General features: G+C 36.5%; 2 protein-coding genes across 2 annotated transcripts in view; both read left to right on the top strand.

The window, feature by feature from the left end:
- The window catches only part of PRMT8 (protein arginine methyltransferase 8), a 161,583-nt gene that overhangs the window by 70,940 nt on the left and 65,055 nt on the right, over positions 1 to 25,588 (top strand). The window contains exon 3 of the mRNA XM_044679091.1: positions 20,333 to 20,488. Coding sequence (XP_044535026.1) covers positions 20,333 to 20,488 — 156 coding nt within the window. The remainder of the gene's footprint in view (positions 1 to 20,332; positions 20,489 to 25,588) is intronic.
- On the top strand, positions 7,880 to 8,280 carry LOC123249206 (non-histone chromosomal protein HMG-14-like). Its single transcript, XM_044678199.1, has one exon. It carries the CDS (start codon positions 7,953 to 7,955, stop codon positions 8,259 to 8,261), a length of 309 nt encoding a protein of 102 aa, XP_044534134.1. The 5' UTR covers positions 7,880 to 7,952; the 3' UTR covers positions 8,262 to 8,280.

The raw sequence follows: 25,588 nt of genomic DNA, 5'->3' as shown, positions 1-25,588 counted from the left end.
AACTACTTACAAAAATGAACAATACGGAAATATATTTTGAGTGATAATACATGTATAACCCATATCGGAACACCTGCAAGCACAGGGCAGGGGAAAGGAAGGGAGGAAGGGAGATAAGTTTGATCACATAACTTAGGAAAACTTGTGTAGAAATTTGTAATTACATGTTAATTGGTAAAAATAAACAAATAGAAGTTTAAAAATGCTCATTAAGGAGGAGCTTATAAAGAAATGCAATGGAATATAAGCTAATCTCAGAATCATATTCCATGGCATTACCTTATGAGCTCCTCCTTAAAGAGCATTTATTACTGACACTATAAACTGGGCACATATTTATTTATCTTTTTTATATTTATCACTGCATTGGAATGTAAACTCCCAGAGGGCACGGTACTTTAATAGTCACCCAAGAAACTTTTATTAAGCACTTACTATATATGTCAGGCCCCACGCTATGTACTGGGGATGAGGATACAACAAAAGTAATAAAATAGTCCCTGCTCTCAAGGATCTTATAGTCTAATAACTAATAATCATCATCCTCATATGCTTATTGAACTTCATGTCTAAACCATGGAGAACTGAGAAAACTGAGCACAGAAGGCCCCATTAGAAGTCTTCCCAAGTATAATATGTGCCTCAAAATTCATTTGCAGGGGACTTCCTTCATTGCTAGAGATTGATCATTCAATACTCCATGCCTTCATGAGGGGCAGAGTTTGTGAGAGCTTGAGAGAAGAGCTACACTGGGCTTCTGGCTTCCAGATTTGAAAGAGGAGATATATAGTTTCAGAGCTTCTTCAGGAGAGGTCCCTGCAAGGAAAGACTTTTGAAGAAACCAAACTAGAGAAGAGATAGTACTTCAGCCATGTCGATAAGTCTAGCTTACTACACTTGAGATTTAGGGGAATTTCTTCTTGGGTAAAATCTAGAATGCTTTCTCTTGGCTGCATTGAGATTTCTTGTTCCCAGTAGGAGGGTTCATTCACTAAGTGTGTTGTCTGGCATATATTCTCATATGTATGCTTTTTCTCATTTCTGTTTGCTATTGATTTGGATAGTTGGGTTCATTGGTTATTTTCTATGTGTGTTCATCATGGAACTGGCATTTGATGGGAAGGGAATTCTTCCTTGGGTATATAGCATGGTGCACTCTCTTCTCACAAAAATAATGATTGCTAACTCAGCTTAAACCTGAAAATTATTTTCCATGAATCTTTGGGAACAATATTGAGGCGGGGCAAATAAATATAATTTTAATCCATCATATCCTCTCTCTGAAGAGAATAGAGTGATCAACCTCTGGTTCTAAAGTCTTTCTCCTCTGCTGACTAGAATCAAAGTCTGTCTTAGAGAAGGGTGAGGAGACTCTAGAGATAGCTATGCATTCTTCCATCATAGTCACATTTGGATAAACCCAGGTGAAAAGCCATAATCTACATGGGCAAAACACAGGACCCATTCTTCCCATACTCAGAATGTCAGAGCCCAATGGAACCTTAAAGTTCATCTTATTTAAAAGTTGTATTTTTTCAAGTGAGATGATGCCCAAAGAATTGACTTGTTCAAGTCACATATTTGGCAAATGATGTGACCCAGGCTAGATCCCAAGACTCTCAAGTCAATATTCTTTCCATTTTACCAGTTTTTCTGACATAGGTATAGGTGGAATGGAAGCAAAGGGTTCAGTCTGAAGCTGAGCTAAAATCTGTGAGTGACATTGAAAAAATACATATTCTAAGAAGGGAAAACTGCATATGTGAAATGTATGTGGAAGCCAATATTTTTCTCCTTCTTAATTGTCAGCTTTTGTTGATGTGTTTATATTAGGGTTGACTAAGTTCAGAAAAATGTTTAGCAGCCTAATTAAGACAGAGCCTCCTCTAATGCATTTCCATTAAAGTTCTCTTAAAATGTTCCATAGAGTGGTACTTCTATTTCTGAGTTGGAGATCAGTTGAACTTTTTTAATGGTATGTCTTTATTGGGGAACATAACCAGATCCAGATGGCAAAATTTTCTCTGAGCAATGTTTGTTGAAACAAGTATTTATAATTCATATACTTTGCCTAATATTCTCAGTCAACCAAAGTCCCCATAGTCTATCTTCTTCCTTCTTAAATTTATTGAATTAACAATCTTTGTGGCTCACAAACTTATGATCTGTAAGGGTTTGTTAAATAACATTTTCAGCCATTTTTTGCTTGTTTGATAAATTAAGCCTTAATATACCTAGACCTAGAATGGGCTGAGGTTCACCTCTACCTTACCCTTATTCCCACTGTGTAACCTTTCCTTGGAAACCATTAAATGCATAAAGTTTAGAAGCTGGGACAGTTCTTTGTTTCCTTTGTGGCTTCTTCCCTGATGATGCTCTTGGGGCAAGTATCTCAAGTGTTATTATCCTTAAACCTATAGAAAGTATGTGTGTCCTTCTAGTAATCATCCAGCAAAGAAGTGGGATACCAGATAATGGGGTTTGTCTGGAGAGGCCATTACATATGAACAGGATGCTTAAGAATCAACTTAGATTTTAAAACAAAGAACTGTACAGTTAATAGAAACAAGACCAAATGAGAGAGGATGAGTATGATATGGTTTTGCAAAAATCTCAGAATGAGTTGGGTCTGATGAGGGAAATGAAATACAATAAAATGGGTTTTCAAAAGTATTCTGGGCGAGAAAGGAGGATCATAGAAGGGGTAATACTTTTGCTTGGAGTAATGATAACTGACAACAGAGAGAATAAAGGACTGCTCATAAATTATTTTGTTTCTGTTTTTCTGCCAAGGAGAATGACTTTTGCACTGAATATGATAGAACAAAAATGACTAACAGGAAATTGATACTCAAATTAAGTGGTGAGGCAATACAAGAGAACCTAACTGTCCTTAATGAATTCAAGTCACCTTTTATATTTTTGGACACCTTAAGAAACTGACAGATATGATTGTTTAACCAAAAACTTGAAAAAACATGGCAAAGCCCAGATGGCAGAGTGGGGACAGCCACCCATTTAAACTCTCCCATCATTCCCCTCCAAACTACTTTAAAATAACTTCTCAAGTCGAATTTCAGAGAGGCAGAGAAAACAACACGTTGAGGTGAGACATTTTTCTGTCCTAAGAAAATTTAAGAAATCAGTAGAAGTTTATGACATAGGGATAGAAGCCATTCCAGAGTCCCTTCCCTCCCCAAGACCGTAGGCAGCAGCAGCAATAGCAATAACCACTTTGAAAGCTCTCAGTCCAGACAGTAAGGGGATCAGACAGCTGTTCAGAAAAATGACAAGGGCCCCTCTGGTGGCACTAAGACTAATTGGTAGCTCTATTGTCCATATGCAATATGGGTCACAGTTCCAGGATAGAGAAGAAAGCTAGTGCATACACCTGTAGAGGATCAGGACCTCTTCCTGGGTAAAGACCAGAGCATAGACCAGGAGAGAGTGATCACACTCCTTCCAGGATCACACCATCTTGGAAGCACATAAAACCTGCAGACCTCCAGAACTAGTTCTGAAAATAGTGGCATGAAAAAACTTGAAGTTTGGGACAATGTCTCCCCACCACTGGGTGAGTAGAAGCTAGCTTTAGCATAAACTTCAAAGTCAATAAATGGGATGGAAAATGAGCAAACAAAAACAACAAAAAGAATTTGACCATCCAAGAAAATGTGAAATATCTCATTGAAAAAAACAACTCACCTTGAAAATAGGTCAGAGAGATAATTTAAGAATTATTAGACTACCTGAGAGCTCTGATCAGACATTCAAAAACAAAACTCATGTGAAATTTAAAAAGGTAAACATGAAAGAGTAATCACAAGAAATTCAAGAAAGTTATACTGTTTATATTCCTAGGACAGGAATATGATACATGTAGTTTCTAAGAACTTTGTCATGATTAGGACAATTAAATGGAGTTTATAAAGACAGAGGGCATGAATGTAAATTAATTATACTTGGAATGATCTCCAGAAAATATGAAGTGGTGAGAAAGAGGGATGCTCTGGAAAAGGGGGAAGGAAGAGGTTGAACAAGGAAAATTTTCTCACATGAAAGGGTTGTATAAGGAAGAGCTTTTACAATGGAGAGGAAAATGCATAGATAGCAGACAATATTTGAATCTAACTCTCATCAATTAGAATTGATTTAAAGAGGGAAGGATATATGTATATATATATATATATATATATATATATAATATAGATATGTGCACATATATCTATATCTGTATATACTGTTATAGGGGACTTGGAAAGATGTAATATGGGGATTAGGAAAGTGTAATATGGGATTAGGTAGGATGTAATATGAGGCTGAAGCTAGGGGTAATAACTGGTAGGATCAGGGAATAAGACAAGGCAGGGGACCCAAGGCTGGAGGTAATCAAGGGAATAGACTAGGTAATAGGGAAGTTAAAGCAATATATTGAATGAGGAAGGTTCAGTGATGAAGGATGGTAGTTGAGGTGGTAGGAGAAATAAGGGAATGTCTGAGTTTAGGGAGTATAACACTGAAGTAACAAGGGTTTCAAGGGAGAGGATGAATTAATCTAAGAAGACAAACAGCAACAGGGAAATACAGACTGGGACTTAAGTTAAAGACAAAACACTGAAGGGAAATAGACTGATCCCTTCAAGTAAAGGACACTATACAGCCAAGTTAGAGTCAGCCAAGACAGTTTGAAATTGACTACAGGCTTTAGTCAATTTCACAGGAAGGGACTTGTTTTGAAGTTACACTTCCTTCAAAATGGACACCCTCAGCTTCCTTCAAACCCAGAAAGTATGTTGTTTCTCTTTTCCCCTTCCTCCCTCTCTTACCAATTAACTAATGAAATAGCAAAAGGTCTTGTTTAAACACAAAAGGGGTTTATTGTCTTCTAAGATAGATTGGCAGGGTAAAGGATCAAGGAAGCCCTAACAGCCCCTTAGAGAAACCTCAGGTAGGGTAAGGGAAGCAGGAATGTGAGACTGAGAAAGGACCTGCCTTTACTCAGCTCTCAAAGGTGATTTTGAAATCAAAAGGGTTTAAGAAGTTGGATACAAAGACTCAATAAATAATTTGTTGCCAGGCTAACACTATTACAGATTTGAACTAACTCTCCGACTCACTCTCCTATTCACTCTTCTCAGACATTCAGGTAGGGAAATGAAGGTAGGAAATAAGGTAAGGTAGGAAATTCAAAGGATTTATCTAAATTAACAAATCTCAAAGAAACTGCAAATCTAAGCTAGGTTTCAATCTCAAGAAGGAGCTTCAGCTGGACCCTAGTTCCCTCCACGAGTTCCCAAGTCCAAATGAAACTTTTTTCCAAGACTCTAAACCCTTAACTGACAGTAGAAATTCTGCAAAAACAGTTATGCCCCCACTCTACACTACAATACACATTCATTTTTTGTATAGAAATATAACTTACCCAGTAGAAAAATGAGGGGAAGGAGATAAGAGTTATGGGAAGGTGGAGTATGATAAAAGGAAAGGCAGGTTAAGGAAGGCAATGGTCAGAAACATAATAGACTTTTGAGGAGGGGCAGAATAAAAAGAAAGAAAGATAGATAAATGGAAGAAAAAAAAGAGTAGAGGGAAATTCACAGTAATCATTATAACTACGAATGTGAATGGGATGAACTAACCCATAAAATAAGAGCTGAAAGCAGAATGGATTGAAAATAGAACCTAACAATACAATATGTTGTATATAAGAGACACACCTGAAACTGAGAGATATACACAGAGTTAAAATAAGAGACTACAGCAGAATCTATTATGATTCAGCTGAAGTAAAAAGGCAGGGGTAGCAATCATGATCTCAGACAAAGCAAAAGCAAAAATAGAACTAAATGAAAAGAGATAATCAGGGAAACTATATGTTGCTAAAAGGTACCGTAGACAATGAAGTAATAATAAAAAATTTTCAGCAAGTTTCTCTGATAAAGGCCTCATTTCTCAAATACAGACTGAATACTGAAGTGAGTCAGATTTATAAAAATAAGAACCATTCACCAATTTATAGTCAAAAGATATGAAAAGTTTAAAGAAGAAATCAAAGGCATCTATAGTTATATGAAAATAAGCCTCAAGTTACTTTTGATTAGAAAAATGAAAATTAAAACAACTCTGAGGAACCACCTGATACATATCAAAAATGACAAATGCTGGAAGAGATGAGGGAAAAATAGGTACACTGTAGTGAACTGGTCTAGCCATTCTGCATAACAATTTGCAACTATGCCCCAAAGGCTATAAAACTGTAACACAATCATACCAGTGCTAGGTATGTCAAAAAAAAAAAAAGAAAAAGGACCTATATATACAAAAATATTTGTCACAGCTCTTTTTGTGGTGGCAAAGAATTTGACATCTGAAAAATACTTGTTGATTGGGATAATTGAACAAGTTGTATTGTGAAGGAGTATGATTGTGATGGAGTATTATTATGTATAAGAAATGCTGCATGGGATGGTTTCAGAAAACAAACAAACAAACAAAAAACACCTGACAAGACCAATATGAACCGATGCAAAGTAAAATGAGAAGAACTGAGGCTGGGGTGGTCATTGTGTACAGTAACAATGGTGTAATGATGATCAACTGTATGACTTGTCTACTCAGATCCAAAAAAATTCCAAGACTCATGATGAAAAAATGCTGTCCAACTCTAGAGAGAGAACTGATTAACTCTGATTGCAAATTGAAGTATAATTTTCTCATTTTATTTTTCTGCCTTTTTTGAAATATAGCTAATATGGAAATATGTTTTGCATAATTTCACATATATAATTGATATCATTGCTTGCTTTTTCATTGAGTCTAAGAGAGTGTGGGAGGGAAGGAGAGAATTTAGAATTAAAAATTAAAAAAGGAAAGAATGTTAAAAATAATATGCATTTTAAAATAATTTTTAAGTTAAAAAGAAAGATCAATGGAAAATGAAAGAAATGCCACAAGGTTGGAGAAGGGCAGATGTACCAGTTTTCAAAAAAGCAAAGAGAATAGAATGTGTAAATTATAGGCTAGTGAGCTTGACTTAGCTTCCTGGGAAAAATCTAGAGCAAAGCATTAAAGAGGTGGGTGGTGAACACTTGAAAAGGGAAAGGGTGATTATCAAGGATCATTCCAGATTCTTTTTTGATAGGATGAAGAAAAGGCTGTAGATATGGTTTATCAAGATTTTATCTAAAAATTTAATATGATTTTTTATTGTGATCTTTTCACTTATGTTTCACAAAACTGCCCTCCCATCCCTATCCCAGAAAGCGATTTTTGGTAAGAAAGAGGAAAAAGGAAAGAATAAAAAAGCAGTTCAGCAAAATTAACCAATGACTGTAAAGAGCCTGAAATTTTTTCGGTGTTCTATACTCATAGTTCTATAATTCTGCAAAGAAACAAGAGGAAGCACCTTTTCATTTCTCATCTTTTGGGCTAAAGTTGGTTGTTATAGTTTTTCAGCATTCAGTTTTTAATGTTTTGTTCTTGCTGTTTTATATTGTTGAAGTAATTATGTGGATTGTTTTTCTAGTTATTCTTATTTCACTTTGCATTCTCTGTATGCAATATATTCATAGTTTCTCACAGAATAGTAATTAATACTTGAATAATGCATGTAACCCAATTTATTTAAATACTCCACAGTCCATGGACATCAATTTTGTATACAATTCTTTGCTATTACAGAAAGTGCTGCCATAAATATTTTAATGTTTATGAGACCTTGATTTTTGTCATTTATTTCCTTGGTGAATATACAAAACCATAGAGTCTTTGGTTCAAAAAGTATAGTCATAGCCCAGCGGCGGGAGGAGGAGCATCGTGGCCCAGGAGCCCGGCCTGAGAAGAAGGGTTCCCAGCCACGGCCCCTTCCCTCCGACCCCAGATCCAAGTCCTTAGCGCTGGTGCTCGCCCGTGTCGGAGGAGAGGGACCTAATAGATCCCCACTCGCAGCCAAGATGCCCAAGAGGAAGGTCAACTCTGCAGAAGAGGAAGTTAGGGAGGAGCCCAAGAGGAGGTCAGCAAGATTGTCAGCTAAACCAGTCCTTGCAAAGGCTGAACCTAAGCCCAAAAAGACAACAGAAAAGGATAAATCTGAGGACAAAAAAGTTCATACAAAAGTTAAAAAAGGAGCAAAAGGAAAACAAGCAGAAGTGACTAACCAAGAAGAGAATAAAGATGACTTACCTGCAGAAAATGGAGAAAGGAAAAATGAAGAGGTCCCAGTCTCTGATTCAGCAGGAGAGAAAGAAACCAAATCTGAATAACATCTTATACCAAGTCTTTTGACAGTTGTTCCTGTTACCTCCCTTCTTGTACAATTCAGAGGAATATTTTTATCAACTATTTTGTAGATGCCAGTTTTTTAGTAGCTTTAGAAACACATTTTTAAGGAGGCAATCCCACCTCATCACATTAATTTTTTAAAACATTTAGATAAATGTAAGCCAATCTAAAGTGACTTTATTTAGAATCCTATTTAAAGAGATGAAATCACGTACTGGTTGTTGGTTTGGTATTTTGTATTGTTTTAATATGGCCAGAAATTAATAGGATGTTGATTAGGAAGGTGTTCACTGTCCTGTGCATAGGTTTAACATTCCATAAGCAGTTTTTACATCATTAAATGAAGCATAGGTGGCCATTTGGAATTTTGACCATGAATTTTAAAGATCTTATTTGAAGTCATCTGTTTTCCATCTTATCTTTCGGTACAATTTTTTCCTAAATAAAACTGTGCCCTGGTGTCGGATCTTCCTTTGAAAAAAAAAAGTATAGTCATTTCGGTTATTTCTTTGCATAATTCCAAATTACTTTCCAGAATGGTTAGATCAATTTTGTATTAGTATGCTCATCTTTCCATAACCCTTCTGACATTTAATATTCTTATTTTTTGTCATCTTTTCCAATTTATTGAGCATGTAGTAAAGCCACAATATTATTCTGATTTATATGTCTGCTAGTATTAGTTGTGACAAGACCATTATCTATAGGAGTTCCTCTCCTTTCCCTGAAATATGGGTTAGGCTAAAATTTTCTCTAAAGGTGACCAAGTTAGGACTTGATAAGTCTAGTGGTAGGGCAGTGCTCTCTGGATGCAGGTTCCTGATAATCTCTGACTCTGGCTTCCTGATCACATAAAGGCAGAAAAAGAACTACTCATGCATGGCCCAAGCCATGGTGAATCATGGTAAATGTCCCTAAATCAGTGGAGTCCCCACACCATGCCATTTCTGTATGGGGGATGAGGAGAGGCTTCTACCAAAGTTATAACATTATAAAGATACTATTGTATATTTGTTGCATAGCTTTGTTAATTATTTAATGAGATGAGTATCTCATTTTGTCATGACATTGAGCTTGAATTAAGGCCTGCCACTAACAGTATTTTGATGTATTCTTTCATGTGGTTATATTTACAAATCTTTTCTTGCAAATTGTTTTTCACATCCTTTGACAACTCATGAGTTAGGAATAGCTTTTGTTCATATATATTTCCATCAATTATCCCCCCTTCTGTCTCTAGATCTATCTGTCTGTCTATCTATCAATCTCCCTATTTTTATCTTGAATAGTATGGCCTTAGAGATAATTAATTCAAAGGGTTTTTACCCCTAACCAAACTCTTCCCTTCTTTTTCTAGTTGCATTAATTTTCATGATGAAAATCTTTTCTATTTCATGTAATCAAAGTATCATTTATCTTTCGTAATCACCTCTATCTTATATGTGATCAAGAATTTATCCCCTTATCATAGTTATAAAAAGTTTTCTGGTTCCCTTCTAATTTTTTAATGGTATGATTTTAAAAATATATACATAATATAGTTTCTTATTGTATTGTAAAAGATAGTAATCCAAACTTAATTTGTCTGAGACTGCTTCCCAATTTCCCCAAGTCATGCATGTCAAATAAGGAGTTCTTTCAGAGATAAGTTATGTTTTAGAGCTTATGGGACACTGAGCTACGAGGCCCCCTGAAATGTTCTATCCAGCCAAGGAACATTATTCCTAATCTGATGAATACAATGAGTAGGATAAAATACAATACAATGAAACTTCGAAAGAGTTGCCTTCAAAACAGACTGACAGATGAGCATTTTCTGTTTTAAAAGTTTGCCCATCACTGGTCTAGTCTGTTCCATTGATCTGTTTTTCTATTCTTAACCAGTACCAAATAGCTTTGATAATTACTTTTTTATAATATAGTTTGAGTGTTAGAAGTCTAATTCTCCCATCATTTCCACTTTCCTCCCACATTATTTCGCTTGAAATTCTAGACCTTTTCTTCTTCCAAATGAATTTGTTTACTATTTAACATAACTCTGTTAAGTATCCCCTGGGTAGTTCAAATGTTATAAAGCAAAACTGTAAATTAATTTTGTCAGTATTTTTCAGCCATGCTCATTGCCAATTTATTGTTGGAGAATATAGATATAGATATAGATATAGATAGATAGATAGATAGATAGATAGATAGATAGATAGATAGATAGGAGCGCTGGGGGCTCTCCTGCCTTCTCTTCCCTCAAAAGGCGGGAGAGCCATAGAATATTTCTTCACTTATTTAAGTGGGTTTTTTGGGTAACAAAAACTTTTATTAAAAGGAACAAAGATTATGAAATAAAGAACAAAATGAACAGAGCATTGCAAACAGCAATGGCAAGTCTTCAAAATGTGTTATATAACAATATAATATGTGACATAATATAATATACTACATATGATTTGTTATAAATATAATAAATTATATAATAAATATGCTTATCCAAGAGGAACAAATAGGATATTACCTATGCCCCCAAATCTGTCTCATTCTTTTTTTCTCCCTAAGAAGGCAAGTAATATGATATATATTGTACAAATATGATCACATAATACATATTTCCTTGTTCATTATGTTGTGAAACAAAACATATTGCTTACTCTAGAGAAAAATTCATGGAAAAAGTATAGAGAAGAATGGTATGCTTCGGTCTGCATTTGGACTCCATTCATTCCTTCCATGGCAGTGGATATCCTTTTTCTTCATGAGTCCCTTGGCATTGTCCTGGATCCTTGCCTTGTTTATAATAGTCAAGTCATTCACAGTTGATCATACATTATTGTTGTTTCTGTGTACAACATTCTTCTGGTTCTGCTCACTTCACTTTCACTTCATATAAGTCCACATTTTTTGTGATCATCTTGTTGTTTCTCTAAGCAATATTTACCAGTTGTGTATGTTTATATATATATATATATATATATATATATATATATATATATATATATATNCAAGCTTGTTGATAGGTTAAATATATATATATATATATATATATATATATATATATATATATATATATATATATATATATATATATACACAGATAGGTTGCTGGGTGAGATAAAACAAATAAAGCTGTATCAGAAAACCTTTACTCCTTTTAAGTCTAGCTTGTAGCCTGTGAGACCCATCAGTCTCCCACACTGATGATAACTCACAAAAGCAACCTTTAAAAAAATTTTTGTGAACTCTACTTTTTTGAGGGGGCGGAAATTTCACTGCAATCCTGTTCCTCTCAAAGGTGCATTATTGGCCTTTTTCACAGAATGAAGAAGATCTGAATTCAAACCCTGCTTCTGACCTCTGCTAACTTCTGATTTTGGGAAAATCATGACCTCTTAATCTTCTGGCAACTCTCTAAATCACAGAGAAGGTCTTGATCTCTACTGGTAGGGGGAGTTCCCTATACATATGAAACCACAGGTTTAGGTACTATCCCTATCCATCCAGATAATTTGAGGACTGACAGGTTAACTAGAAAATATTTTATAGAGTTTGTAGTTGTTTTGAATGGGCCTTCCCTCTCTGTCATTCTCTTGTAGGTTTTGTTGTTTCTATATAGAAATGCTAATAATATTTGTGGGTTTATTTTGTAACCTGCTACTTTGCTGAAGCTATTAATTGCCTCAATTAATTTCTTGGCTGATTTCCTAGGATATTCAAAGTTAACCATCATGTCATTAGCAAATAGGGATAGCTTTTTTCCCCCTTTTCTGTCTATCTGTATTCCTTTAATCTCTTTCTCCTGTCATTGTTTAGCAAAGCACTTAATGAAGTGTCTGAGATTTCACATGAAGGAAGTGAAGAGATGTGGATTTGCTGATGATATAATTCAATGGATTTAGAAGCAATTGTATGGCTATACTCAACAGTTGTTAATGATTCAGTGTCTACAAAGCAAGAGATAGAGCATCCCAGAGATTTATTCCTCTTTAATAAATTACTTCTGTAAGAGCATAGATAGAATATTTATCAGATTTGTGGATGACACAAGGCTGGTAGGTATAGCTAACACATTGGATGACAGATTCAGGATTAAAAAAGTTCTGGAGCGGGGCAGCTGGGTAGCTCAGTGGATTGAGAGTCAGGCCTAGAGATGGGATGTCCTAGGTTCAAATCTGGCCTCAGACACTTCCCAGCTGTGTGACCCTGGGCAAGTCACTTGACCCCCATTGCCCACCCTTACCACTCTTCCACCTATTAACCAATACACAGAAGTTAAGGATTTAAAAAAAAAAGTTCTGGAGCATTGGGAAAAAATCTACTAGAAGAAATGTGTGAAGGATAATTTGGGTCTGGATTCAGGTCTTGAAAATCAGTTTCCTAAGTACAAAATAAAGGAGGCATAGTTAGAAGTTTCCCCCTCAAAAGATCTGGGGTTTTTATGAATAGTATTCTTAGTCAAAGTCATTGGGTCCTCCAAAAAAATCATCAAACTCGGATTGCTTGGAGCCAAGCTGAAGTGGTAGACCTGTCTTCTGCCTAGATCTGACTTATCTGGAGTATTGTCATCAGTCCTTGGTGCATTGAGAAACAGGAAAGTCTCCCTTCAGAGGAAGGAAATCAAGTTGATGAAGGGCCCTGGGAAACACTCATGCCATATGTAGAGTAGTTGAAAAGGACTGGTTCATTTTGCCTTGAGAAAAGAATTATATGTGTGTTTGGACATGGGGAGACGCATGTGGATGTGGATGTGGATATGGAGGGAGGGAGTGTGTACATACTTTGTGTGTGTGTGTGTGTGTATATTGGGGGGGAATGATATGTGTGAACAGGAGGATGATATTGTTTTCAAGAGGAATTAGCCTTGTGCTATTTTGAATCATGGGGAAGAATCAGGAGTAATAGGCAGAAGTTAAAAAGCATTCAGCTTAGGCTTCATGTCAGGAAAACTGATAATTAAAACTGTCCAAACATGGTATCGATTGCCTGGAGACGTGCTGGATTATCCCTTGTAGGAGACCTACCTTGTCAGGTATGTTGGAGTGTAGATCCTTTTTAAGTGTAGGTTAGACTGGCAATCACTTTCAACTCTTAAATCAATAATGTAGCCTTCCTTAAATGATTATTGATGCTTTTTGGCCACCACAAGGATCCCAGCCTATAGATGCCTAGTTTATCCCCCATATTGCCAAGTTCATGGCTTTATATGGTATGATTGTTGGGGTCAGAATTAATTTTGAGGGTGGTGAAATAGAATAATCTTCAGTAGTAAAAATCTGTAGTTTATACTTAGCTCATCTGTTTATACTTTTTTCTTTGGTCAAAACTCTTCTCATATCCTTAGGACTTAGGTTCTTATTGTACTGTGATCACATAATTTATCTAATATAATGATGATAAAAGGAAATATGTCTCACATTCCCCAAATGGAGCCACCTGCCTCTAGCCATCTCCTAAAACGCTTCTTACACTCTCATATATTTGGGAATAGTCAAGGGAAACTGTTGGACCTCCCACATCTGCAGCTCCTGGAAAGGAATAAAGTGAAGGGATCTTTCTAAAACTATATCTAAAACCTGTCTAAAAAGCATGAACTTCAGGAAAGAATGAATCAAAACAAGTCATTTGGTCTCTTTCTCTGTTGAAAGGCCATCAGTCAATCAAACAATTAACAAGCACTTTGTGCTAAGCATTGGGTACTGTGATGAGAATTGAAAGGCAAAGATGAAACAGCTCCTGTCCTCTCCAAAAATCTTCAGCAGTGAAGCAGAACAAAGAAACAACAACAACAAAAATGAAATCCTATGTGAACACAATACCATCTTCCTTAGTAATCAGTCTCAGTTCCACTTCACAAGCACTTATTAGGCATCTGCTATATTCTAGGCCCCGAGTTAGACTCAGGGTGTTAAAGAGTTTGGATTCTACAGGAGAGAAACAACATGCCTACAAATAATAAATACAGAATATGTACAAAGAAGACTCAAGGGGAAACAAGAGGGAGTAAGCATTTATATTGTACCTACAATGGGCCAGTCATTGTGATAAACACTTTACAAATTTCATTTCATTTGATTCATACGTAACACCTTGAGGTGGGAGGTAGGTGGCTATCATCCCATTTTATAGTTGAGGAAACTGGGGCAAGTTAAGAGACTTGGCCAGGGTCACACATATTAAGTATATGAGGTTGGTTTTGAATTCAGATCTTCATGACTCTAGCTTGGTACTCTATTCACTGTATTGTTCAGAGGAGGGAAATCAGGCTGATGGAGGGCCCTGGGAAACAGTCATGCCATATGTGGAGTAGTTGAAAGGACTGGGTTGTTTTGCCTTGAGAAAAGAATTATGTATGTGTTTGGATGTGATGGAGAGGTATGTGGATGTGTGTGTGTGTGTATGTGGAAGGAGGGAGTGTGTACATACTTTGTGTGTGTGTGTGTGTGTGTGTGTGTGTGTGTGTGTGTTGAAGGGGTGATATATGTGGATAGGAGGATGTTATTATCTTCAAGAGCAATTAGCCTTGTGCAATTTTGAATCATGGGGAAGAATCAGGAGTGGTAGGCAGAAGGTGAAAGAAGAAGGATCCGAAGGATAGTTGAAAGGATTTGAAAGGCGTTGCCTAACAATTGTGATAGGGGAGAGGACCATAAAGTGGCACTTGCAGTCAACCTTTAGTGAATTTAGGAACTCCAATAGGTGGAGATAAGGAGGGAAAGGATTCTACATGTTGGATATAATTTATACAAAGGCACAAGTTAATGATTCCTCTCCATCAAATAATTCTTCATTTCTCACCCAACAGCATGTCATATTGTAATTAAAGCTCTTTTCTAATTTTATCTGGATTGGAGATGGGGCTCTGTCCAAGGAAAGAGATGCCAAATCTGAGAAACTCATGGCCATTGGTGGAACAAGGACAATTCTCCAGGTTCTTATATAACCCAAATGAGATAATTCACACTATTGTACCAAGTTCCCTTGAATTCTATTGCCAGGAAGCAGTTGTCTGACTTAGATGCCATGTCTCCCTCCTCAAAACACAAACTCTTGGAATGCATCCGATGCTGTTCCCATGTGTCATTTAGTATATTCTTTTCAAATATGTCTCTATATACTTTATTAAATTAGAAATCCCAAGAGGATTGTCTCATGCTTCTTTGTATCTAGCCTAGCACAGTGCTTTTCCATAGGATATACTCAACATATTGGGTGAGTGTACAGAGATAGTAATAATGATAATTATTAATAAAAACATTAACAGTACATGTATAGCACTTTAAATTTTGCAAAATGTTTTACATCTATATTACATTATTTGATGAGATAAATGAAGATAAGCTCATTATACTCTGTGAAAAAATGTCAAATCATTTTCCATGAGGAAATTGAGGCTCAGAGTGGTTGTGTAGTTTAAGTTTACACAGATAACAGCAGAACTGAGATTTGAACCCATGCCCTCTGGATCCAAATCTAGTGTCCTATCCATTTCACCATAATGCCTAGATTATGTATCAGAAACAAGAAATCTTACAATGGCAGAACAGAGCTTTCAGAGCTTTTAGGGGAAACCTGGATAGACTATCTATTGAAAGAATGGAAAAGGACAGCTAGGTAGCACAATGAATAGAGCTCCAGGTCTGGAATTGGGAGGACCTGGGTTCAAATCTGTCCTGAGATACGTCTTAGCTGTGTGATCCTGGACAAGTCACTTAACCCCTTTTGCCTGACCCTTGCTAGAACTAATACTAAGACAAAAGATAAGGGCTTTTTAGAAAAAAGAAAGAAAGGAATGGTAAGATATGGACAAAAATAAAATAGTTAGAAAAACTTAGGGAGATTGTGATCTTCATGGATAGAGATGTTCCCCTCATCAAGGAATTCAAGAATATCAATGTCAGGATTTACACATTTATCATCAGATCATAGATTTTGAGCTGAAACAGGCCTTACAAGTCATCTAGTCAATTCATCTCATTTTATATATGAGAGAACTGAGACCTGGAGAGGTTGTGGTTTGCCCAAGATCTTGTAGGCAATCAGTGCCAGAATTGAAGACAGTGATCCAGAAAACAGGTCTCTGTGACCTTCTTGTACAAACTGCCTTAGTGTTGACCTTGAAAGTGTAACATTGCCTTGAACAATTGTGGTTGAACAAAGAAGGCTGAAGCATCTGGCTACCTCTGTCTACCTTCTAGCCATTTGAATGGTATGTGGTTCTATTCCCTCAGGGCAAGCAACAGTAGTGCCCTAGAGATGACATTTGTCAGTTCTTCCAAATCATATCCCATGAATTAGAGAAGTAGCACTGTGCTGTGAAAAGAAAGCTAGATTTGGAGTAAAATGCCTGGATTTAAATCCCAATTCTGTTATTTATGCTCTACAAAGCCCTACCTCAAATCTCACAGTTCACCAAATTATCCACTTATTTGCCATAGAGATCATTATGTATCCCAGGTTTGACCATTCTACTTCCTTTCTCAATAAACTCCAGTAGCTTCCTATTGGTTGGTTGTCCTTCATGCTCAAAGAGGACCAACATGACATCATTGGTGCTGTCTTTTGAGCTGCACATAAATTGGATTTAAGTGAAGCAGAGTTGCACAAAGTTGTCAATCTCACTCTCTCCCAGAGCCATCAAAGTCCAGTGGCAAGTCAAAAGTCAAGATGACTGGAGATGACTTGGGATGCAGTGGATGAACTTGGCTTCTTTTATGTCTGACTAAACTTCATAGCACCTTCTTCCTCTGTCTTCATGGACATTGGAACAAATTGTTCTTTTGTTCCCATTCCTCTGGGGGAATCCTCGCATGTTGTAAGTAGATGCCCCCATAATCCACAAACAGATTTGAAGCTTACCTTCAACTCCGTTTAGCTTGCCTGCCAAGATCATTTACCAGAGTATGGCCACTGCATATGCTGCAGCTTCTTGGAGCCGCAGCTGAGAACTTTTCTGTTGGCTCTCTATTACATTTAGAATCAAATGCAAACTCTTCTGTTAGGCACTTCAAGGTCTTTACAACCTTGCCAGTCTATCTTCTAAGCCTTGTTATGGACCATTTCCTTTCACATACTCTTTGGTCCAGGCTAACTCATCTTTTTTCTCTTTCTCATGTACTCAATTCCATCTCTTTTTCATTGCATGGAGAGCCATTCTCTAAGCTTGGGATACATTCCTTTTTTTGATCCAACCAGCTGCATGTGCCTTTCCTCTATCTATAGGTATACGTGTTGGACATTTTGCCCTTCCTAATGGAATAAAAGTTCCTGGAGGGAAGGGATGGCTTCATTTTTGTCTTGGTGCATAATACTTAGTATATATTAGGCATCCAAAATACTTAGTGATTAATCAATCAAACCAACTCAATCTAAACTCTCTAGGTCCAAGTATCCTCATTTCTGTAAATAAGAGGTTAGATTAGATGGTCTTCCAGGCTACTTCTAGCCTCACATCTGTGATCTTATGAAAAATTGCCCGAACTGCTTAATGGAATTTGCCCAACCTGCTCTTCCAAAATTTTAATACAAACTCATTTTTCTTTTCCTGCAGAGCCTCTGCGGCTAATCAATTCATCTCATATCATGCAGTCTTATAGACTCACAGACTGTTTGAGCTTCTTTGTAATGTATCTTAAAATCATCTAGTCCAAGGTAAGAAAACTGAGGCTCTGAGAGGTGAAGTAAATCATTTTGGGGCAAACAGATAATAAATGGCAAAGCTGGAATCTGACCCAACTAGTTTATTGATTTAAAAAAAAAAACATTTTGGTTTCGCTTCCCCCTTTCCCATTCTTTCATTCCCAAACCTCATTTCCCATCCTCTCTTATAAAAAAGAGAAACAATTAAACAAAACTATGTCTTGTAGAAGCCACAACTTATGGTACTGTATATCTTCAGCCCACTGTTTCTGTTTTGAGAAGAGAGAAATATTTTACATCACCAGCCCTTGGAAATCAAGATTGGTTACACTATGCACCATTCAGTGTAGGAAGGTGGGCTGGGTGAGGTTGAGAGGAACCTTCCTGAACTGATATCTGAGTCTTTGCTAACAAAAAACTTTCTTAGAAGAATGTGGTTTGTTGCTTAGACATCAAGGATCTGGGATTGCACCGGTGTGGATGCTCTCTTTAGTAATGCTTGCCAGTCACAATCCCTCAATCCCTTGGTAGAGTTGAACTTAAATAGTTGCCAAGGCTCCAAAATTCTCCCTCCAAAGAAAATCTAGTGACAAGCCTCTCCAACCTTGGCTAAGCTCATCCTAAGATAAGACTGTGCAATCTGTCCTGGGGCTAATACCAGAGCTTGTAGGCTTACATCATAGCTTTTAAGAGCTCAGAGTTGTCTCCATGTCATAAGAAGGAATTAGATTAGCACCTCCTTTAATGAATGGGGAAATACTGCAATAGGACAATAAACCTATGGTTCATTTGGCATATTAATATACTATATATTATGCATAACATATTATTACATATTAATAATTATATTATGGTATATTATTTTACACATATGCATAATATATGCATAACATTATTGTGTGTATATGCATAATGTATTATTATGTATCAATTATAATAATGTTAGTGCTTAATATATAATAATATATTATACATACTATATTAATGTAATATATTACTATATCCTTGCTTATGGTAAATAAATAAGCCCTTAGGATTATAGATTTGGAGCTGGGAGAGACCTTGGAGGTGTTTTTCTGTCAAAAAACATTTATTTAGGGGGCAGCTGGGTAGCTCAGTGGATTGAGAGCCAGGCCTAGAGACAGGAAAATATTTTATTGAAGTGTTTACCATTTGTCAGGCACTATGCTAAGTGAAAGAAAGGCAGAAATATCATCCCTCTTCTCAAGGAGCTCACATTCTAATAAGAAAGATAATAAAATAACCATATATACATCCATGTATATATAAATGTTGTATAGATAGAAAATAATCTCAGAGGGAAGGACTTGGGGAGGGGAGGGGAAAAGCTCTGGGAAGGATCTTCTGGATTTTGAGTGGAAGCCAGGGAAGCCATGAGGCATAGAGAGTCACTGCAAAGGCACAAAGAAAGAGCAGGTATAACGAAGAACAGTGACTAGGCTAATGTGGATGGATCTTAAAGTCCATGGTGGGATGGAAATCATAAGAAAACAAGAATGGAAGAAAAGGTCCAGGTTATGAAAAAACTTTCAATACAAATGAAAGATTTTATATGATCCTGGAGGTAACAGCAAGTTGTGAAAAGAGAAGTGATGTGCTCTGACCTATGCTTTAGGAAAAATCACTTTGGCCTCTGAGTGGACAATGAACTAAAGCAGGGAGTCTTGCAATGATTAGGTCATCTAAATAGTCTAAGCAATAGGTGATGAGGTTCTTTATGAAGGTGCTGTCTGTATGAGAACAACATGAGAGATGTTTTGAAGATAAAAAGACATTTTGAAGATTAGGGAACAGGTTGGGTATATGGAATAAATGGAAGTGAGGAATCACCAATGACACTTGCAATTGTAAGCCTGGATGATTGGAAGGATGGTGGTATCTTTGAGAGTAATAGAAAAGTTAAAAAGACGGGAGGGTTTGGGGTGGGTGAGATGATAAATTCTGTTTTGGTCTTTGGAACTTGGTCTACTTTTTCCAATTTTAGAGTTTGTTTTGTCTGTGGGGCATTCCTTTTGAGATGACTAAGAGGTGGTTGATGATGACTCCAGTTCAGGAGAGTTTTTAGGGCTAAATATGTATATCAGAGAAGCATCTTCATAAGAATGATAATTTAAGTCAAAGGATCTGATGAGATAATCAAGTGAAATAATGTAAAGAGAGAAAAGAGTGCAACTATAAGATTATGGAATTCTAGCATTTTTTTGTGAAAGGGACCATAGAGAACATCAATTCAATTCTTTCATTTTACATATGAGGAAACTGAGGCTGAGATATGTGAAAAAGTAGTAAATAAATGGCAGAATCAAGACTCAAACTCAGATTCTTGACTATAAATCTTGCACTACTTCTTTCCTGCTTTGGGGATTCCCTAAGTTGATTTTTCTCTTCTCTCTTCTCTCTTCTGCCACAGGAAATGCTAAAGGATGAGGTGCGCACACTGACCTACAGAAACTCCATGTATCACAATAAACATGTGTTTAAGGACAAGGTGGTGTTGGATGTTGGAAGTGGCACAGGGATCCTTTCTATGTTTGCTGCTAAAGCAGGGGCCAAGAAGGTGTATGGGGTAAGGATCTTGTTTTTTTCTTGCTTTGGGCCTTTTAGCAAATGGGCCTCAGATTCTCTCTTCTCCAATCTCTATCTTCTCCATCTCCAACTTAACCTTGCCAATCTCTCCCCTACCAACAAACACAAAAATAATGATTGGTGCTTCATACATTCCATGCCTCAGAGAAAGAAAACCAACTATTAAGTCATGAGTTATAGGAAAGGTTAAGAGTGACCATCACCCAACTAATGACAAATCCCCATAGAAATAATTGTTTATATTTCTGTAGAGCTTTTTGGTTGGCCTCTGAGTGGTGCAATGGAAAGAGCCCTGGGTTTGAAGTCAAAGGACCCATTTGAATCTTGGCTCTGTTCCTCACTAGTTGCATAACAAATTGGGCAAATTGCTTCATCTCTAGGGGAGAGTTTCCTCATCTAAGATATAAAGAGTTTGGGCCAGGCTACCTCTCCTAGTTCTATAGGTATGAAATAATTTTTGTGTATGTAAATACATATACATAAAAGTAAATCTTGTGAAATATGAAACCTTGAGTTATGAAATAATAATAATAATAATAATAATAATAGCAGCTAGCATTTATATGTGTTTTGAGATTTGCAAGGTGCTTTATGTATCTCTCAACTGATCTTCACAACATCCCTCTATGATAGGTGCTATCATTATCCCCATTTTACAGATGAGGAAACCAAGGTTGACAGAAATTCAGTGACTTGCCTGGGTGGCACAGCTAGTTTAGTGTGTAAGGCAGGATTGAATTCAGATCTGACTTCTAGCCCTGTGCTCTCTCTACTATGTGAACCCAATTTCTTATGAAAAGAATTGATACAAGCTTCATTATTCCCATTTGACAGATATAAAACATGGGATTTAGTAAGGGGAATTGAGTTGCCCAGGGCCCAGGTTTAGTAAGTGTCAGAACCAAAAGAGGAACCTTGGTGTCTTGATTTCAATTCTAGTATTCTTTCTAACAAGATATGCTGCATTCCAAGATGTCAGTTTACTCTGCAGAGCAGTTAGGAAGTCAGGCCACTGATGCTCTCTCTCTTCCCTGGAAAATTTTGACATTTATTTACACCTCATAGTGCTTTTACCTCTATGATTTTCTAAAAATGCCCTCCCAAATGGCCTATGAATTAGAGCAAATATTTGTTTATACCGTTCTCCTACTTCCCTCCAGTAAAAAATAAATGAATTCTTATTACCTACAGAAAAAGTATAATATATGATCTAATCATTCCTCTACTTAAAAAAAAAAACCAGTGACTTCCTATTATCTAGCGAATAAAGCTTAAATTTCTCATTCTGGCATTTAAGTATCCTCACAAGCATATTCTGACCTAACTTTCCAGCTTGATTTCACACTATATATTTAACCTCACCAAACTATTCTTTATGACCCATTATTGTCCTGATCTCTCCCATTCTGTGCTGTGCCTGTTACCTTTCTTGCTCGGAATAGATGACTCCAACGAGGCTTCTGTGGATTGAAGTTTCTCCCAGTTTCAAGATATTTGACAAAAGCTTCATTATCCCCATTTGATCCATCTCAGGTTCCACCTCCACCATGTAGTCTCTGGTGAAATGGATTTCTTCCTCAGATATCTCATAAGTCTTTGCCTGACCCTTTCCTTTGCACTTACCTCCTCTTTGTGTCGTACTTATTTGTGCACATTTTCTCCATCTTAGAAAGTAAGCTCCTTGAGAATAAAATCTATGCTGCATTTGTCTTTGCATCCTCAATGCCTTGTAAATGGATGGTGCTTAACGTTCCTTGAATTGATTTGAGTAGAGATAAGGTAAATTATTGGTCTAAAAGCAATGGCAGAGTGAATAGTAGAAGCAGGATTAAAATCACTTTTCTCTTTTCTTCTCTTTCCCTTCTTTCTTCCTTCCTGACTGCCTCTCTCTCTCTCCATCCCCCTCCACCCATTTTGCTTCTAGTAGGAATATAGAATAGGAAAAAACTTGCAATGACCTACAGAGAGTATAGCTGAATAATTATTACTTATGCTTAAGATGCAAGAAAGTCCTCCTAAAAGGGGAAAGGAATTAGCATTTATATAGTAACTACTATGTGTTAGACACTGTATGCTAGGTGCTTTTTATAAATAGTATTCTTACAACAACCTTGCAAGGGTTCCTTAATTGAGGAAACTAAATCAGAGGTTAAGTGACTTGCCCAGGGTCATGCAGCTAGTGAGTGTTTGAAACTGGATTTGAATTTTGGCTCCATAGCAGCAGAAGAAAAGGTAGTGAAGCTAAAGGAATGTCTCTCCACTCCTCCCACTTATTAGGGAGATAACTAATGTGATCTTTTTCTTAAAAAAAAAGTATAAAGTTTTCTATTTGATGACAAAGAAGAAAAATGATTTCAAGAGCAGAATGTAACCTGTGTCAGGAATAAAGGATAGAAGATTGTGAAAGAGGAAGAAAAAGCACTAAATATTTGTGACTAGGGCAAACATATGAGACTTACTGAAGAAAAGGGGCTGCATGTTCAAAAAGGGAACAGCAGCTTGTTCTCAAAGGAAAGGTGCTGCTATCAGGGGAAAGATAATCAAATCAAGGGAAGGGATGAAGAGATGTAGAGGAATGACTAGTGACTTCCTGGTGAGGAATACTGAGACAGCATTTGTCAACCTAATGGAAAAACTAGAGAGCTCTTTTCTCTTCTCTGGGGGCATGTATCTAGAACAGGAGGAAAAGGTTTCCAAGACTTCTCAAACCTGATTGAAACTACCAATTTCTGCTGATTCACATGGGCGTGGATTATACTACTGAAAGCAATTTAAAAAGTATTGCTAAGGATATGAAGTTTTGGGTGAGAAATTGAAGACCCCGAGACCATCAGTGATGTTTTCAGTACTTCTGCTTATTTAAGGAAAGTGCCACAGAAGAGGAAAGGCAGATTTGGGAAGATGGTTAAAAGGATGGGATTTGAAAAAATAGGATTTATATTTCAGGAATACAGCTTAAAATATAGAAATGACCAATTCCTAGTCACAGATGGAGCATACCTAACAAGGGCTGGTAAAAATGTACGCGTTTGAAGTCTTGCATATCTTTAGACTTCAAAATGAAAAAGTATTGGGAAAGGAGAAAATCGCCTGCATACATTTTTTAAGCTAGACCGAATAGAAAGCAGCTATGATTAATTAACCAATAAATAAACATTCATTAAGTGCTTATGGTGTACCAGAGTCATGCTAAGAGATGGAGATACAAAGACAAAAATGAAACAGATGCCGTCCTCAGGTTCCTTACATTCTAACAGAGTAGGAAGAAAAACAGTAGAAATGAAATTCATAGGGAGATGAAATGTAAGAAAGAATATCTAGAGAAAAATACACAAAATATGGTCAACAAAAAAGAATCAGATATCCTAAGGCAAGAAGGCAAGTTTGTCATATATGCTGTTGAAATTTGGTAGGATAGAACCTATGACCGGAATATGACTCTGGAAGAGCATATCTATATTTTTTAATGGGCTATGTACAAGTAAGAAAAGAATAATAGCATTGTATATTAAGAAGATATATTCATTTAAGGAAAGTCAATAATCAGAATGGAGTACATTATAGGGAACATTTGATGAATAATAATAGAGGCAGAAAGAAAAATGGTACTATCATTGAGATGTATAAGCCTCCTTAGATGGAGTAACTGGATGAAGAATTTGGGAAACATGGATGGGAGAAACTGTAGGAGCTCTCTCTTGCACTTTCCCTAATTCTTTCTCTTTCTCTCTCTGTCTCTTTGTTTTTCTCTCTCAAAAACAGAGCAAATAATAATTTATTACTTTGACTTAGTGATAATTTCATCTTCCAAAAGATGGAACAATGAAAGAATGGAAATTCTATTCTATACCAATTTGCCATCAACAAAAAGAAACACAGTGCTAGGGTAGAAATGATAGGACATTGGTTGAAATGTGATCACTTCATCTTAGAATTTGTGATAAGAAGGAGAGGAAAGTTGGACATAGTCTGATATGCCCTAGATTTTGGGAAAGCAGATGACAAAGGATTCAGAGAAAGGATAGTTAGTTTCTTATGCTATTAATTTCTACAAGTTACCAAAAGACAGAGGATCACTCAAAATCAAATTCTGAAAATGCAGAGAAACACTTCCAGTGAAGAGGAAAGAGTATTTTCTAAGAGACTGATATTAGTGCACAAGAACTTCATAGATCAAATTAAATTTTACAAAGATATATACAGAAGATGGAAGTAACGACAAGTAATGGAGGTTTTATTCTATGTGAATATCATCAGGAGCACTACTCCTGAACTGAACAAAACAAAACATAACATAATACAAAATGAACTGAATGTGGGTAGGATAGAGACAATGGACAATTAGTGGAAAACAGAGCAGTTTACCTCTTACCTTGATTATGTTATTTGATTAAGTTATCCTGTGACAAGTCAGAATTTGGACTAAAATGAACAGCCAAAAGCATTACTCTTCCTTTGTACGTGGTCTGATACTTCATTCAGATCTTGTTGATTGAAAATAATCTTGGAAGAAATCATTAAGTCTAACCTTTCCAACCAAAATAGCATTGGAATTTGAAATACAAGACAGGTAGGTAAATAACAAGGGAGCATCTAGTTATTCTCTTCATCTCTAAAATTCATCAATTTAAGCTATTGAGCCAAAATACTGAAAGAACTGGTGAATGTTATTGTTGAGTTACTGTCAATGATTTTTGACAAAAATCATGGAGAATTGGAGAGATACTGTAAAACTAGGGAAGGACAAATGATGTCTTCATTTTGAAAACAATGAAGAGAATGATGTCTTCAAATTATTAGTGAATGAGCTTGATTTGGATTCTACGAAAGATTCTAGAAAGCATTAATAAAGAGACAGTGAACACCTAGGAATTTAAAGAATCATCACCATGAACGAGCATGGCTTCATCAAAAATAAACAATACCAAACTAACTTATCTCCTTCCTTCCTTTCTTCTCCTCCCCCTCTCTCCTACCCTCCCTCCATCTCTTTATTTTCTTTCTTTCTTCCTTCCTTCCTTGCTTCTTCCTTTCTTTCTTCCATTCTTCCTTCCTTCCTTCCTTCCTTCCTTCCTTCCTT

The sequence above is a fragment of the Gracilinanus agilis genome, chromosome 5, assembly GCF_016433145.1.
Source record: "Gracilinanus agilis isolate LMUSP501 chromosome 5, AgileGrace, whole genome shotgun sequence".
NCBI lineage: Eukaryota > Metazoa > Chordata > Mammalia > Didelphimorphia > Didelphidae > Gracilinanus > Gracilinanus agilis.
This window is presented reverse-complemented; position numbering and strand designations above follow the sequence as displayed.

Excerpts from the sequence above, each read along its gene's own strand:
- LOC123249206 (XM_044678199.1), top strand. The coding sequence starts at position 7,953 with ATGCCCAAGAGGAAGGTCAACTCTGCAGAAGAGGAAGTTAGGGAGGAG.